The 18,612-nt window shown below is 40.7% G+C and overlaps 1 protein-coding gene across 1 annotated transcript in view; it reads right to left on the bottom strand.

Moving 5' to 3' along the window:
• LOC132823541 (ran-binding protein 17-like) overlaps nucleotides 1-18,612 on the bottom strand; it is a 955,175-nt gene that overhangs the window by 250,397 nt on the left and 686,166 nt on the right. Inside the window, exon 22 of the mRNA XM_060837486.1 lies at nucleotides 4,961-5,043. Within this exon, the coding sequence (XP_060693469.1) occupies nucleotides 4,961-5,043 (83 nt within the window). The remainder of the gene's footprint in view (nucleotides 1-4,960; nucleotides 5,044-18,612) is intronic.

The raw sequence follows: 18,612 nt of genomic DNA on the forward strand, positions 1-18,612 counted from the left end.
AGTATGAGTACCATAGATGGGTCAGTTTTTGTCCAGTGTGTGCAGGAGGGCTTCCTGACACAGTATGTAGATAGGCCTACAAGGGGCGAAGCCACTTTAGATTTAGTACTGGGTAATGAGCCTGGCCAGGTGTTAGATTGGAAGTAGTGAGCACTTTGGAGACAGCGATTACAATTCTGTCAGGTTTACTTTCGTGATGGAAAGGGATAGGTGTACTCCACCGAGCAGGAGTTACAGCTGGGGGAAGGGAAATTATGATGCAATTAGGAAAGATTTAGGAAGCGTAGAATGGGGAAGGAAACTGCAGGGGATGAGCACATTAAAAATGTGGAGCTTATTCAAGGAAAAGCTCCTGTGTGTCCTAGAAAAGTATGTACCCGTCAGGTAGAACAGGTGAGCCGTGGTTTACTAAGGAAGTGGAATCCCTGGTCAAGAAGAAGAAGGTGGCTTATGTTAGGACAAAATGTGAAAACTCAGTTAGGGCACTTGAGGGTTACAAGGAAGTCGGGAAAGACCTAAAAAGAGAGCTCAGAACAGCCAGGAGGGGACATGAGAAGTTGCTGGCAGATAGGATCAGGGTTAATCCTAAGGCTTTCCATAGGTATGTCAGGAATAAAAAAAATGATGAGAGTTAAATTAGGGCCAATAAAGGATAATAGTGGGAAGTTGTGTGTGGAGTCAGAGGAGATAGGGGAAGCACTAAATAAATATTTTTCGACAGCGTTCACTATAGAAAATGAAAATGTTAGTGAGGAAGATACAGAGATACTTGCATCTAGACTAGAAAAGATTGGGGTTCACAAGGAAGAGGTATTAGAAATACTGCAGAGTGTGAAAATAGACAAGTCCCCCGGGCCGGATGGGATCTATCCTAGGATCCTTTGGGAAGCAAGGGAAGAGATTGCTGAGCCTTTGGCATTGATCTTCAAATCATCATTGTCTACAGGAATAGTGCCTGAAGACTGGAGGATAGCAAATGTGGTTCCCTTGTTCAAAAAGAGTAGTAGAGACAACCCTGGTAATTACAGACCAGGGAGTCTCACTTCAGTTGTTGGTAAAGTGTTGGAAAAGGTTATAAGAGATAGGATTTATAACCATCTAGAAAAGAATAATCTGATCAGGGAAAGTCAGCATGGTTTTGCGAAAGGTAGGTCATGCCTAACGAATCTTATTGAGTTTTTTGACAAAGTGACCAAACAGGTAGATGAGAGTAATCCGCTTGATGTGGTGTATATGGATTTCAGCAAGGCATTCGATAAGGTTTCCCACAGTAGGCTATTATCCAAAATGCGGAGGAATGGGATTGTGGGAGACATAGCAGTTTGGATCAGTAATTGGCTTGCTGAAAGAAAACAGAGGGTTGTAGTTGATGGAACATGTTACTAGTGTCCAGTTACTAGTGGCGTACCGCAAGGGTCGGTGTTGGGTCCACTGCTTTTCATCATTTTTATAAATGACCTGGAGGAGGGCATAGAAGGTTGGGTTAGTAAATTTGTGGACGAAACTAAGATCGGTGGAGTTGTGGATAGTGACGAAGGATGTAGTAGGTTGCAGAGAGACATAGATAGGATGCAGAGCTGGACTGAGAGGTGGCAAATGGAGTTTAATGTGGACAAGTGTGAGGTGATACACTTTGGCCGGAGTAATCGGAATGCAAAGTACTGGGCTAATGGTATGATTCTTGGGAGTGCAGATGAGCAGAGAGATCTCGGTGTCCATGTACACAGATCCCTGAAAGTTACCACCCAGATTGACAGGGTTGTTAAGAAGGCATACAGTGTTTTGGCCTTTATTAATAGAGGGATTGAGTTCCGGAACCAGGAGGTTATGCTGCAGCTGTACAAAGCTCTGGTATGGCCACACTTGGAGTATTGTGTACAGTTCTGGTCACCGCATTATAAGAAGGATGTGGAAGCTTTGGAAAGGGTGCAGAGGAGATTTACTAGGATGTCGCCTGGTACGGAAGAAATATCTTACGAGGAAAGGCTGAGGGCCTTGAGGCTGTTCTCGTTGGAGAGAAGAAGGTTGAGAGGTGACTTAATAGAGACATACAAGATAATCAGAGGGTTAGATAGGGTGGACAGGGAGAACCTTTTTCCAAGTATGGGGACGGCAAACACGATGGGACACAACTTTAAAGTGAGGGGAGATAGGTATAAGACAGATGTCAGAGGTAGTTTCTTTACTCAGAGAGTAGTAAGGAGATGGAGGTAGTAGATCGTCATTGGACAGGCAAATGGACGTACATGGAATAGTGTAAGTGGGATGGCCTTCAGATTAGTATGACAGGGCAGCACAACATCGAGGGCCGAAAGGCCTGTACTGTGCTGTAATGTTCTATGTTTTATTCAGGCACCCAACCCACAACTCTTTCTCTGAAACACTGACAATGTCTTCAGAGCTCCTTCCTGTACCCATCTGGAACTGAAAAAACTAATCAGTTTTGCTTCCAATTTCCATTCTTCTGTCATCTTCACTTGGTCAATCTCTGATATTTGCCTTCCCTTCCTTGACTTTACTGTCTTTATTTCGGAGGATAAGCTGTCCACCATTCATTACAAGCCCTCTGGCTCCTGTAGTTACCTTGAAAACACCTTTTCACACCCTGCTTCCTGCAAGGGTTCCATTCCATTTCCCCAGTTTTTCTGGATCCATCACATTTGTTCTGGTGATGCCACCTTCTGCCGGATCCTTTCTTACCTAATCAAGGACTCCTGCACTGTGTTTGAAATGGTCCTCAATCCTTTCTGACCCATCTCCTGCATCAGAGATTCACAACCCTCCGAGTAAAATATTTTCTCCTCATCTCAGTCTTGAATGATTGGTCTTTTATCCAGAGGCTGTGCTCTTTGTGTTCCCCAATCCCTGAAGAAGGGCTTATGCCCGAAACGTCGATTCTCCTGCTCCTTGGATGCTGCCTGACCTGCTGCGCTTTTCCAGCAACACATTTTTCAGCTCTGATCTTCAGCATCTGCAGTTCTCACTTTCCCCAATCTCTGACTAGCAGACACAATTTCAGTATCTACCCAGTTAAGTCCCTTCAGTAAACGAATATTTCCATGGATTCACCTATTTTAAGCTCCAGAGACGATAGGTCCAGTTTGGTCAGCCTCTCTTCATTGGACAATCCCCTCATCCGAAGGATCAACTTTGTGAACTTCATGCTACTACCCTCCACTGAACCACATCTTTGCTGAAATATCGAGACCAAAACTGCACACAGTATTCTGATGTGGTCTCATCAAAGTCCCATGCAATTGCAGCACGACCTCTTTATTCCTGTACTGAAATCCCTTTGGAATAATGGACAAAATGCAATTTCCCATCCTAATTGCTCATTGTACCTACATGCTAACTTGTACATGGACATCCAATTTCCTCTTCATGAAACAAGTGTGCTGTTTGTTAGAAAAATTCAGCAGAGTGTACAAAAATTATTTAAATGATGACCCTTGGAAATAAATACTGTGCAACATATCCTAACATACAAATTTACTGTTTCTGTTTCAAATCCTTTCGTTATTTCCTTTCTCCAGCTCCATTCGATCTATTTATAAATATTATTTAGTCTTTGTCCATCTGTACTGTCATGTACAAGTTTTTTAACTGGGTCAGTGTCAGAAACATCGAAAATGATGCAGTTCACAAAACCCACTCTCTCAGCTCACCTACACATTTCAGCAATTCATATTTAAGACAGATAATGCTTGTGATTTGTACACTTTGTATTGCCCATATTGTGGTATTATAGATATAACTGTAATAATCCCAGTTGCTGTCAAAAGTGTTTCACCACCTTAATCTGGGTTCCCTGTCTGCAATAGGCTTTGATCCTTGTCTAATCTCTTCCTGTCCTCCCATAACATACTCAGGTCCCATCACAATAACCATTCCTTACCAATTTTCAACTATACACTTTCACTAATGTTTAATTTCCATTCCTTGGTCAGCAAATCCATTCTACTTCTGCTCATGCATGTTTTACTGTGATATGATTAAAACCTTCACAATAGATAAAAAACACCAAATTTAAAATTCTGATCCTGTTTGTATAAAATCAGTTTCCATGGATTAGAGATTTTTCCCCAGGGTAGAAATGGTTGTCATGAGGGGTCATTATTTTAAACATGATTTGGAGATGCCGGTGTTGGACTGGGTGTACAAAGTTAAAGATCACACAACACCAGGTTAGAGTCCAACAGGTTTAATTGGAAGCACACTAGCTTTCGGAGCGCCGCTCCTTCATCAGTTGATCAGGTGTCCTCCACAATCACCCGGTTGTGTGGTTTTTAACTTTGTTTTAAATAATTGGAGGAAGGGTTTAGGAGAGATGTCAGAGATATGTTCATTATGCAGAAATTGGTGGGTGCGTAGAATGCACTGCCAGTAATGTTAGTAGAGTCACAGACATGAGGGACATTTAAGTGGCTGCTGGATAAGCACGTGGATGATAGTAAATTGAGGGGCGTGTAGGTTAGGTTGATCTTAGATTAAGATAAATGCTCAGCGCACCATTGTGGGCCAAAGGGTCCACATTGCTCTCTGTTCTATGTACTGTCATGTCTCTCTTTTGAAAAACCAACTTAGTTACATCCAGATGCCATTTATATTGCTAGAGTCTATGGCATTCCTTCATAACTCTTCTATGCTTTGGAAAATAAAGGTCTTGACTTTCATCCTTCATCATAACTGCATAACCTTTCTTCTATGTGTCTCCTGAGGTTTGAACCGTCTCTAGAGAGACCAATTTATTTAGACGATTAAACATATTTGGAATTTATTAATGAGATCTGTGGATGATGCATGGCTTAAGCTATGCACAAGGCTGCAGAAAACATACTCATACACATCCATGCACTGACACTAACACATTCATGTTCATATACATGCAGGTACTCACATCCACATTAACTTACAACAACACATATCATCCTGAATGCAGGAGTTCCGAATTTCATACCATAAGTGGAAATCATTTTGCTGGCTTCTCTGAATAGAAGAATTCCATTTGGCGATGATACTTCAAAATTCAACCTCTGTGACCTACAGCATATAAATAACACACTCAATAGATTGCTGATGACACATTTGAGTGACCACACAAAAACATCTTCATATAAAAGATGATTGAAACATGGAGCATCTTTAAGTCAATTAAGAAAGGATTGGATGCAGCAATGGATGCACTGTGTGGGGTAGTTTTGAACAATGGGTTAAGATGAGCTGAAGTAAATCTCTAATAATTTTGTGAGGTTCAGAATGTTGAACATTTGTTTGTCTTGAGGTCTAAGCTGAGTAAACTAGTTGTAAACACTTTAACATATTGGTTTCTTAACACAAAAATCACTTTTGGCAAAAATAGGGGAAAAACGTTCACCATTTCACTCTATTTTGTACAAGAGCTATTTTAGGTTCCATTTGCTTTATTATGGTTGGTTATTTGTTCCCATTCTGGAGAGATTGTTTTCTGGACTGGAAGTACTGGCAGGGATCAAAATGTTAGCTCAGTTTACATGTTAATGAATAGTAGTTTGAATGTTAAACAGTTAAGTTTAAATAGTTATGAGGGAAAACTGGAGATCAAAACATGATACATTTACACAGTAGTGTGGCCTACTTTTAGTGTTTAAAAGTTAAATAAAAAGGCAATTATAAAGGTATGATTTTTATAAGTTGGTTTCGGAACTGAGAAAATTTGTCAAAAGGTGGGGCATCAGAGGAACAGTGGTAGACATTTAACGAGATATTCCAAAAGTATCAGCTGAGAGATATCCTGTTGAGGATCAAAGACTTCATGTGAAGCATGTACCATCTATATTTAATTCAGGAAATTAAGGATAATATCAAAATTAAGGAAAAAGTGTGCAGATAAGTGATAATTTGGAAAAACTGGATAGATTTGAGAAATCAGCAAAGAGTTACTATAAAGAAAGGAGGCATAAATATAAAGGAAACTAGAAATATAAAAAAAAATCCTAAGACTTTCTATGAGTATTTAAAAAGGGAAAGTGTAACTAAAATGAGGGTTCGTCTCTTACAGGATAAGAATGGGGATTCCTGTCTTAAAGTTCAGTCTCTCGATCAGGCATACATTGCCTGTGCATGAGGGACATCACTGACAAACCTGAATGCTCCAAGCAGGATGAGGACTTTCATAGTGAGTTGACCTTCAAACAGATGATCATTCAAAAGCTTTACTGACCAGATTTGATCGGATGGAGATAGGACAGTAACGGGATCTCCATCATGACCAGTTTGCCGGTAGAGGGGGAGATTTTTAATGTTCTCCTGATATGCTGAACAGCAGTATATACATTCAAAAGAATTTGTAACTGGGACATTATCGCGTTGATACTCTGGTTGAAGGCAGCACGTCTACACAGACCCTCAATTATGAACATGCATGGGCCAATAGGACAGACCCATTGGCAATTGCCAACACCCATCAGAGATCTGCCACGAATCCTCCAAAGGTGGAACCACTTCAGATCCTTAAGTTATTGCAGTACCTCAAATAATACTTTTGCCAAATCAGTTCAGGCATGACTATATTTAGTGTTTGCATTTCACACCTCTTAGGCATTACAAAAGAATTTAGTCCCCTATTTTCTTCAGTAGAAAAACCTGTTGCATTACACTTTAAATGGAAAACAAAGTTCTCTTAAGAGGCAGCTGTTGCAGTGATATCAGGGACCCACATCCTGCCCTCATTCTCTGCTCTATGCTATTCTACAGTTTATATAATAAGCAGTATTGAAACATCTCAGATGACTGACAGATATTTCCGTGATCAGCTGCACTCACAGTGATCTGCTTTAATGTGGTGAGTCCAATTTTCTCACTTAAGTTTCTCTGCATCATCGTTCAATTACACCTGCCGCTGATTTCAAAATATTTATTCCACTGAGTCAGTGCAGGCAAAGGGCACATCCACCAATTTCCTGCTGCCTGCTCAAGAAAACCTTACAATTTACTAATGCCGCAGTTATCAACTACATCAGGCAATCAAGATGAACGATTACTTCATCTGTTTCCTTTTCACATATCTTTTTACAGGCCTGAATAACTCATTTTGTTTTGCTGATCTTCTCAATCAGTGACTACCCCTAGCCACCGCTGACAAGGCATTTCAAGATCAAGCGTGTACAGTATACCTAATAAACCCTAGTCAAAGCAATGTCACTATTTCATTAAGTGGATTTAATAATTGTTTTCTATCAGTACTTTATGCAGACAAGTTCAATCAGCAAAGTTATGGAGTGAGATGCATGGTGGTCTGTATTTTAATACAAAATGTAATTTTACAGTCAAACTTTAAAAAATGGATGTTTATGGTTTCTACCATTATGCAAAGAATACAGTTCCCAAACTATCAGGGACTCCACTGCGCAACTCATTCCTCACTTCTTTGGCTCAATCAAGTCAACCAGCATTCCTTCAATGACCATGTTAGGAGGTTGGGCCAGGAACATTACCAGACATGCCTTAGAAGGAAGCACTAGCATAGTGAAGTTGCAGCACAGGCCTATAAGCTAAATACCAAAAGTGCTAAGTAGTCCCATATCAAAAGATCAGGTAAAAGCTCAGTAGTTTTGATGGACTGGGTTGGATCACCAGATGGAGTGCAGTGGCTCAAGGGGTGGTTCAGTACCTTCTGAAGGACAATTAGGAATGGGAACAAAATGACGAACACATCCTATGAAAGAATAGCAAAAAACTGTATAACATCCACCTAAGAATTTCCATTCCCAATAGGGTTACAGCCCAGAAGTAAATTCAAAAAACAAAAGATTTTGATAAAAATGGATTGTGAACATTCTAAATCTGTTGACCCTCATATTCTCCAGCACTTATACACACGTTACTGGGATTTAGCAGGCAGCAAAGAAGAGGGGCTCAAAATAGCCTAGCGTATAATTGCTCGGTCCAGGAGAAGCAACGTTAAAAGAATGTTGGTTATTGCTGTGTCAGACACACCAAACCAGCCTGATTTTGTGTGTAGCGAGAGTATGGTGTTGGAAAAGAACAGCAGGTCAGGCAGCATCCGAGGAGCAGGAGAATCAACGTTTTGGGTGTTTGGATCAGATTCATTCCTGATGAAGGGCTTATGCCCGAACCGTCAATTATTCTGCTCCTCAGATGCTGCCTGATCTGATGTGCTTTTCCAGCACCACACTCACGACTCTCATCTCCAGAATCAGCAATCCCCACTTTCCCCTGATTGTGCGTGTGCTCAGAACTGGCCAGTTGCTGAGGGATCCCAAACTGGTCATGCAGTTTGCTGGCAGCACTGTAATAAGGAGCAGCCCTTAAATAAACCAGGATATGTGGCTGGTTCTTACCGGCCATGGTAGCCTTCCATCACAAAGTTATTATGATATTAAAAATAGTTGAATGCACGAACAGATGAACTAGGAGGAGAAGATGATCATGTGGTCTCTTGAGCCTGCTTTGCTATTCAATAAGATTATGGCTGATCTGTTTGTGCTTGGAGTTTCATTCTCTCATCGACCAATGGTAACCTTTGATTCCTTTACCCAAAAAGAATCAATCCTCCTCTGCCTTAAAAAATATTCAAATACCCCTCTCCATCACATGTTGAGGCAGAGTGTTCCAAAGTCACACAACCCTCTGAGAGAAAAAGAATGCTCTTCATCTCTGTTTGGAGAGGGTGAACCTAATTTTAAAACAATGTACCCTAGTTCTGGACTAACACACAAGCAGAAATATCCCTTCCATGTTCAACTTGCCAAGACAATCCAGGAGCTTATATAGTTTGATGAAGTCAACCTCACTGTTCTAAACTCCACTGAAAACAAGCTCAGCCTGTCCGACCTATCCTTATAAGTCAACCTGCTTATGCAAGATATCAACCTAATAGAGATTATCTGAATCCCTTCCAATGTATTTACACGCTTCTTTAAATAATTCCAGAACTACACACAGTATTTGAGATGTGGTCTCACTAATGCCCTGATGCAGCAAAGTAATGGAAGGAGGCATGAAGTGATACTCACCAATTTGGACTGCAATTTGGACTTTACCGCAACAAGTCAGATCCAGCTCTTGTCACACTATTGATTCAAATATATGTACAAAATCTCAATGTCAGAGGAGGTGAGAGTAGCAACCCTTAGAATGCAAGCAGCAGTCAACTGACTGACATTCAGGAGCTCCAGCCAAATTGAGATCACAATGAAAGTCATCTCTAATCAGAGTCATAATTGTCTCAAAGCAAATTAGCTATGGTCGTTGGAAGTTAAAAATCACTCAACACCAAGTTATAGTCCAACGAGTTTATTTGGAAGCACTAGCTTTCGGAGCGCTGCTCCACAACCGCCTTTCAGAGCAGCGCTCCGAAAGCTAGTGCTTCCAAATAAACCCAATGAACTATAATGTGGTGCTGTGTGATTTATAATTTTGTAAACTCCAGTCCAACACCGGCACCTCCAAATTATGATTGCTGAACATTTATCAATGCTTTACCAGGATGTCGCTGCAGATGCTCATCAGTTCAACTACCTTCAGTGGCTTGTTCACCAATTGTGCTTCAAGCATAAGGTCAGGAATGGGGTGCTGACTAATATTATACAGTGTGCAGCTCTGATTATAATCCATTACTGAAATAACCCATATCAGGCTATCATGAGAGCGAGATAACATTAAGACTTCAACTAATATTTTGTTAATGTGGAGTTTGTACATTCTCCCCATATCTGCGTGGGTTTCCTCCGGGTGCTCCGGTTTCCTCCCACAATCCAAAAATATGCAGGTTAGGTGAATTTGCCATGCTAAATTGCCCATAGTATTAGGTGAAGGGGTAAATATAGGGGAATGGGTCTGGGTGGGTTGCACTTTGGCTGGTCGGTGTGGACTTGTTGGGCTGAAGGGCCTGTTTTCACACTGTAAGGAATCTAAAAATCTAACGTTAATTAAACGTCATTTCCAGTGACAGTCCCATAGTCCCAGGAAACCTTAGGCTGGTGTGTGTGTGTGTGTGTGTGTGTGTGTGTGTGTGTGTGTGTGTGTGTGTGTGTGTGTGTGAGTGAGTGAGAGAGACAGACAAACAACTGGTGATGCAGGTCACTCCATCCCAGTCAAGTGGCAAGGTTTGGCCTTCATGGTGATCTCAGCCAGTAGCAGAATTGAATCCATACTGTTGATGTCACTCTCAATCATAAATCTGCTGTCCACTCAATAAAAATTAAACCCAGAATAATCATCTAACCTTCACTGGCAAGCTATCCACCATTCGCACTCTGGAGCTTGCCATTCGATGAAAGTTCAAATTGAACTAGCCACACTAACACTGCAACTACAACACTGCATCTATCTGAAAACACCATCAATAAGGTTCAAGTCAGTGGCTTGCAATGTGCAAATTTAATTTCTCAAAAGTATCTCCCATGGTTCTCATGTTCTTTAGGTTGTTTTGAGATTGTGAAACAGGCTAAGTAAGTCCAAAGTGTGCCTTCTTTATCGCAACTGAAACAGGATTCCTGAAGTCTTGTACTACTCTGCATTCTCCAGAATAACCAAAAAAAATGACTTTAGGCGTTACTCCACTGTTGATAATCTCTCCCCTCCACTCCTGTGTTGAGCTTTTCACAAAAGAATATGCTGTTTTTAAAGGAACCAGCATAGAAATGATGACCTTATGACATAAAATAGAATTCAACCATTTGATCTCACAAAGACAGCTGTTAACCACCAATGAAAGCTATCATCACCCTATAAATGTAATACCACTGACATTAATTGAAACAAGAGTGCTTCAACCTTTTAACTGCTACACTGAATCGCTGTATCAACAATCTATCCAAATGTGTTCTTTTTCTTCCTCACTACAGTTTACTGTTCAGTGCCAGCTTTCTAGATTCTGTCTGACATATTGAGGTCTATGCACCATAGAATTAAATGGTTCAGATCTCTTTGGAGAACTAAATAATGTGCAATTCTATGGCATAGTTATTCCAGCCTAGCTAATCTTGGATTTTGAATTCTTGTTGATTCCACACTTGACCACTGATATCACACTGTCCACCATTAAAATTTGGAGGAGCTGAAATTTCCACTTTTTTAAATAAAGAAAACCCAAAATGTGGACTCAAAACTCAGCAAAACATGGAACTCAAACATCTCTGTCCAGAAGGTTTCTGCGAGAAGGAACATAGTCAAGGTATAGTTACATGTGGAACAATAGACATACTAGATACTGAAGGTGCAGTCAATCACTTGAGATGATAATACACTGACTGGATACTTTATATTGTGTGTTATATTGGTGTGGAATGCTTGGAAGTAGCAATTTGAGTGTCAGCAGATTTCACACAGTTACAATGCTTACAATGCAGTTTGTGCTGAGCAAATATCTCTCATATATATGGCCACAAAGTGGAGACCTGGGTGCTGATTCTCTGAAATAAATTTGTTAAAAGGATGAAGTAAATGTTCTAATGGAAGTTTACAGAGATCACCTTTAAGATGAAAATATCTTTGCTGCACTTGAACAATTGTGTGATTTAAACCTATGTTGGGCTAATCAATGGAGTTATCTAGCTTCCCACACATGGTTTTAAATATTGTATGTGAACATACAACATAGGAGCAGAAATAGGCAATTCAGCCCCTCTAGGTTGCTTTGCTATTCAAAAAGATATGTTTGCTTTTGAATTCCACATTTCAATCTACCCCGAATACCTTTGATGCCCTCTCCTAACAAGAATCTATTAACCTCTGCCTTAAAAATATTCAACGAACCCACATACAATGCCATCTATGGCACAGAGCTCCAAAGTCACACAAATCCCAAGAGAAACAAATTTTCGTCTGAGTCCTAAAACAGTGACATCTAATTTTCAAACAGTGCCCTCGACTTTTCATCTCAGCCAGAAGAGAACATATCCTGGATGGAGGTTTGTTCACTATGCTGGAAGGTTCATTTTCAGATGTTTTGTCACCATACTAGGTAACAGTGAGTCTTCGAATGAAGCACTGGATTGTAGCCCAGTTTCTTATTATATGTTTGAGTTTCCTTGGGTTGGTGACATTATTTCCAGTGTTGATGTCATTTCCCGCTCTTTTTCTCAGGGGATGATAAATGGAATCCAAGTTAATCCAACTGGAACTCAACAAACACATTGACTTGGATCCCATTTACCACCTCCTGAGAAAAAGAACAGGAAACTACATCACCACAAGAAATGACATCACCAACCCAAGGAAACCCAAACATACAAATACAAAGTGGGCTACACCACCAGGGCTTCATCCAGAGGCTCACTGAAGATGTTGCCCGGTATGGTGATGGAACGTCTGAAAACAAACCTTCCAGCTCAGCGAGCAAACCTACATCCAGAACCTCAGCCTGAACTACAAATCTTCCCAAAACTCACCAGGAGATATCCTTTCCGCATCAACCTTGTGAAGGCCATTCAGAATCTTACACACTTTAACTCTCCAGTTCTGTTCTGTAGAGTTCCTCGTGTCCTTTTTTTGTAAGGGCGATATGTATTTTTACTTAGAAACATGTTGGAAAATAGAAATTTAATTATTATTTTATTATTATTTTTAATACAAGCAATAAAAGTGGAACTGTCAGTTATTGGTACCCAAATTGTATAGGGCATTGGGGAGGCTGCTCGTGGGGTACTGTGTAAACTTTGGTCCCTGTACAGTACTTAAGAATAGAAATATTGGCATCACAGCAAATTCAAGGAAATTTGGTAACCAGATTCCTGGAATGAAGTGGTTGAGTTGTCAAGCATGGCGAAGCAGGTTAAGGTTTAGAAGAATGAAGGGTGATCGTGTTGACGAACATCATAAGATTCTGAAAGGGCTTGGCAGGGATGCTGTTAAGAAGATGTTTCCACTAATAGGGACCTGAAACTAGGGGATGTAGTTACAAAATAACTGGACATGCATTTAAAAGCTAGCTGTAAAGGAATTTCTTCTATCAGAATGTCTGGAATTCTCTACATCAGAAAGTATTTAAAGAGAGGATAGATAGACCTTTGAAATATCCCAAGCTGGCATGAAAGAGGAATTGAGGCCTGGGGCTGATCAGCCACAATCTTGTTGAATGGTGGAGCAGGTTTGAGGGGGTGAATGGCCTACTCCTGCCTTTACTTCTTCTGCCCATTTCCTAAGATATAATAAATCCCATTCATTTATTACTCCATGAACACAACTGCCTAAAATGGCTCCTAGCTATGCAACACCTCAATTTAAAAACTGTCATCATTGTTTCAATACCTTCCTCCCTGTGCCTGTATCCCTTTGAGATATCCACGGTCCTTCAATCTGAACTTTTCTTACATCTTCAGTTTTTAAGCATTGCACCAGAAGACTTAAACTCTGGGATTTTCTCTCTAAGTCACCCTGACTGCCTTTTTTCATGCTGTAAACATTTCTTATAACTTACCTCTTGGACCAAGCAGTTGGTCGCATGCCCTAATATTCTGTATGCAGATCCATGTCAAATTTTGTTTGACAACTCTCCTGTGCAACACCTTGGGGAATTTTTATTAGTTAAAGGAAGTGAATAAATGTAAGCTTTTACTGTTGCATTTACAGAATTGATAATTCTGATACAGAATTAGAGCCCACCAATGAATGTGGCCTGAAGTTATGGATGGCACTGCCTTGTCCTCTTTGAGCAGACCAAGTAAGCATTTGTAGACAATAATTATCATGAATTTTTGTTTAACAAGTTATTGGTGGTACTTCCTGACTCCAAATATAATCACCAACCCTTCTTTTTCCATTTGGTCATATTTACGCTGTACATTAGCCAGGATGCATAATCTATTGGGCGTTCCTCTTCACTGAGCCGCCTATGAGCTAATGCCACCCCAATGTTGTACAGGAGGCATCACACGTCAATGCAGATCATCCTGTGGAATCCAGTTGGCCTTCAGCTAACATTTGTTTTTGCATAGTTACGACATTAATCCCGTACACCAGACTGTAAGTATTTCATTAAGGGTTAAACCAGAGTCACAGCCTTGTGACAGACATCTTAACCTCATCAAAAATCCTGATATGGATTTCCCTCGTTCTTGAATTGCTGAGTAAAAGCAACAGTGTCTCAGAAGTAGAGAAGGGTTGGGGTCATAATATTCCTTAACTATGTCAGTCAATTATTGAAAGGTTTAGTATCTGGTGCCTCAGGAAAAGCTAAGCTCGCAATGGCAAAAAACGCTGCAGCTCCACAAGCTGTCAGGAGCATAATTCATTGTTACTTATCTGCCACAACATCGTTTGCCTGGAAAAAAGTAATGCATCCATTCCACAGACTGGGCCTAGTCCTTGATAACAGGGTTGAACGAGTCAAGCTTCCCAAAGGCACAGCATAAGAAATTGCCCGAAACGTCGATTTCGCTGCTCGTTGGATGCTGCCTGAACTGCTGTGCTCTTCCAGCACCACTGATCCAGAATCTGGTTTCCAGCATCTGCAGTCATTGTTTTTACCACAGTATAAGAAATGCTTACCCCAGTTAAAAGATGACTATTGCAAGTGAATTTCTTCAGGCTCATGCTTCCCTTTCATTGCCATTGAAATTACTCCACAGAGGCAATATCCCGTCACCAAGTGCCCTTTATTTTACACATGAACAGTCCTTGACTATTATAGTGCCTCATATAGAGTCAGGCATCAGAGTGTCAGTATCTCTGACACAACCTTTTTATGACAGCCATGGCTCCTTGACTGGACCAAATTAACAGCCCCAATCAGAGAACTCATATGAAGTCCACCTGGCTGACCTTCAGGAAGCTGAATTTGTATTAGAGAGACCAATCAAGTACTTCTCTAAAGTAAGAAAAGAAGCAGACATCAAAAACAGCTCTGCTGTGGTGAAGGAAACTCTTGGTTATCACTGGCTCCCAGACAGTTTGAGAAATATGCCATAATGAGTATGAAGAAAGCACTATCTATGCCATTTGCCTCGGTAACTGATTAACTTTTGTGGAGTGCTTTAAGAAACAGAACGCAAAATTGTTCCATTGAAGTATGTTTCTTCAACCATACCAGTTCAAAATCACCCATAGTGCCAGGAAATTGAATGTATTGCAGATGTCCTGTCCACAACCTAGAGAAATCCAGCTAGAACTGAAGAGGTATCATTGACCAAGATTACAGAAATGAAAGTGCGTGTACAAGTGCCTGATGTTATTGTTTATTTTGAATTAGGTCAAGTGTTAACCACAACCTAAAAAAGTAACAAACCTTTAAGTTCCAACACGCAATTTTTTGAAAGAAGAATTAGATTAGAATACTTACAGTTTGGAAACAGGCCCTTCGGCCCAACAAGTCCACATCGACCCGCCAAAGCGCAACCCACTCATACCCCTACATTTACCCCTTGGCTAACACTACGGGCAATTTAGCATGGCCAATTCACCTGACCCGCACATCTTTGGACTGTGGGAGGAAACCGGAGGACCCGGAGGAAACATGCAAACTCCACACAGTCGCCTGAGTCGGGAATTGAACCCGGGTCTCAGGCGCTGTGAGACAGCAGTGCTAACCACTGCACCACCGTGCCGCCCAACAAAGATACTGGCAAAATGACTAAAGATGTTAATCAAGTTACCATCTAGGGAGGAACTCTGGAATATTGCAATTGCAGGTGTCAAAGATTCTTTAATGAGAGAAAATGCATGAGATTCTGAACTATAATCTCCTAGTACTTATTTCAGACTGTAAACAGGGTGAAAAACAAAATAGCTTTCTAGGCAAAAGGCATGTTTGAACCTTCCCCTTTCAAGAATACATTTAAACAGTCAGTTCACTCCTGTCCAGTGCGCTGAGATACTCACGTGTACTAGCCTGGCTTCTTGATTTAATGCGCTGTGAAGATCACAGTCAAAGAATTATCTGCTAAGCATCCATGTGTTGAAGGACCCTTTCGTTCTGAATACTAAGAGCCAACCAGTCAGCAGGTCAATCAGAAGGAAACAGGTCAAAAGTACTTCAATCAAGCTGCAAAGCCAAGCATTTTGAAACTGACTGTTCAACTACCAACGGCAACTCAACCAGGAAGAACTTCCGTAACAGCTGCAACATTCTCCTGCCTCCTCTTTATGAACAACTCAGAAACTGACCCCTAAATATCTGCTCAAACTTTTATCTTGTATCAGACTCATTTTGCCTTTCTAATGTGTGTGTTATGACATACTTATTTTTTCTCCCGTTTAATAACTAATAAACTCAATCTTTGTTAACTCAAGGAAGCCTTGTTCAATTGCTTCCATTTAAAAAGTAAATTGATTTTGTCTATGAGAGAGAAAGCCCAAGGGAAGGGATCCTTTACCAATGAACTTGCTGTGGTCAATCAACAGTTTAGGTGAATAAAGAGCTTGGAAGTATGTCAATTTGGGTTTTCCAGTCTGGAGCCCTAATAATCTGGGGAACCTTGCCTGGAGTCTGGTCATAATTATATGCTTCAAGCAAAAGGCCATGTCTGAAGTTTTAATGCGAGTAGTTCTTAGTCAGATAAAGAAAAGATAGTCTCTCAGGGATGTCATCAAATGATCCTGAGAGGTAGGAGGACAGCCTTTCTCAAAGCACATATGGATCTAAGATCCCTTTGGCATACAAAAGTGCCATAATCTCTTGTCATCCCCTAGAAGAGCAGTTGAGCAACAAACATAGAACGGTGGTTCCTGGCTTGCAGCTTTGAAATGATATGCAGTGGTGTTTTAAATATAACACCAGCAGGGTTAACACCAGAAGCTCCAGCTGCAGTTTGCAATTCTGTCTCTGTGACCACACTATGAAATAGGAAAGACACTGTGGAACACTGATGTAGAATTAATGCAGTGATGGGCAGATGATTGCATGAGAAAAATCACCATGTCAAGAGGAACCCAGCCCTCTGAAACTTCCCAGAAATGATACATACAAATATAGATCATACAGCATGGAAACAGACCCTTCAGTTCAACTGTCCATGGTGACCAAACATCCGAATCTGACCTAGTCCCATTTGCTAGCATTTGGTCCATATCCCCCTAACCCCTTCTTACAAATATACCTATCAAGATGCCTTTTACGTCCACCACGTCCTCAAGCAACTTGTTTCATATACGCATCACTATCTGTATGATAAAGTTGCCCCCCAGGTAGTTTAACAGTCTATCCACACTCACCTTAAACATATGCCTTCTAATTTTCTCCTAGGAAGAAGACTGTGGTTATTCATCGTATCAATGTTTCTCATGATTTTATAATGAGGTCACCCCTCAGCCTCTGACACGCCGGGGAAAAATGCCCCAGCCTATGCAACTTGTCTCTATAACACAAACTGTCTAGTTGAGGCAACATCCTTGTCAATCTGACGCAGTTTAATTTAGATAAATGTAAGATGCTGCATTTTGGAAAGGCAAATCAGGGCAGGACTTACACATATAATGGGTAAGCTCCTGTGGAGTGTTGCTGAATGAAGGTTCATAGTTCCTTTGGAGTTGCAACTAGACAGGATAGTGAAGAAGGTGTTTAGTATACTTGTCTTTAATGTTTGGTGCATTGAGTATAGGAGTTGGGAGGTCATGTTTTGGCTGTACAGGATATTGGTTAGGCCACGTTTGGAATACTGGTCCAATTTTGGTCTCCCTGCTATAGGGAGAATGTTGTGAAACTTGAAAGGTTTCAGAAAAGATTTACTAAGATGTTGCTATGGTTGGAGGGTTTGACCTACAGTTAGAGGCTGAATAGGCTGGAGCTATTTTGTTTGGAATGTCAGATGTCAGTTTCTAAGATAACGAGGAGCATGGATAGGGTGAATAGCTGAGGTCCAAAACTAGAGGACGTAGGTTTACAGTGAGAAGGCAAAGACTTAAAAGGAACCTAAGGAACAACATTTGCACGGAAAGGGTTGTGAGTGCATAGAATGAGCTGCCAGAGAAAGTGGTAGAGGCTGGTACAATTACAACATCTAAAAGGCATCTGGTTAGTATATGAAGAGGAAGGGTTTAGAGGGATTTGGGCCACATGCTGGCAAATGGAACTAGTTCAGATTGAGATGTCTGGTAAGCAAGGATGAGTTGGACCAAAGGGTCTGTTTCTGTGCAGTATGACATTATGACTGTAGTAAATGCTTTTACTCTCGAAGGAGGTGGTACACCCCAGCATTTCTATGGCATTTTCCAACCTGTTAACGCATGAGAAGGCCTGCATCTAAAGCAAGTCACACCCAATGTAAGCAAGAATACTTTCTACATTTAATAAGGCACATATTGTGAAATGACTACTTATTTTATCATATCATGTACAGAGGTGCATATTTTCCACCGGTTCAAGAATAGAACTTGAGACAGCTGTGACAACTGTAAACCTCTGCTTTATATTAAACTAATTCAGAAAAAGACTGAACAGGTTGGGTTCTATTCTCTAGAAATGAGAACACAAAGAGTTGACTTCAGATAGATGCTCAAAATGGTTTGCCAGAACAATGTGTCTACAAATGGAAGAGTGACAAAGTAGAACTAGAAATGTAAGATATTCATTAATACATCCAATAGTGAATGCAGGAGAACCTTGTTTATGCGGAGGGGGAGAAAGTAGAAGCTGCTAATTTGAATGAGAAGAACAGCATACAAGATAATGAG

This window comes from Hemiscyllium ocellatum, chromosome 16 (genome assembly GCF_020745735.1).
Source record: "Hemiscyllium ocellatum isolate sHemOce1 chromosome 16, sHemOce1.pat.X.cur, whole genome shotgun sequence".
NCBI lineage: Eukaryota > Metazoa > Chordata > Chondrichthyes > Orectolobiformes > Hemiscylliidae > Hemiscyllium > Hemiscyllium ocellatum.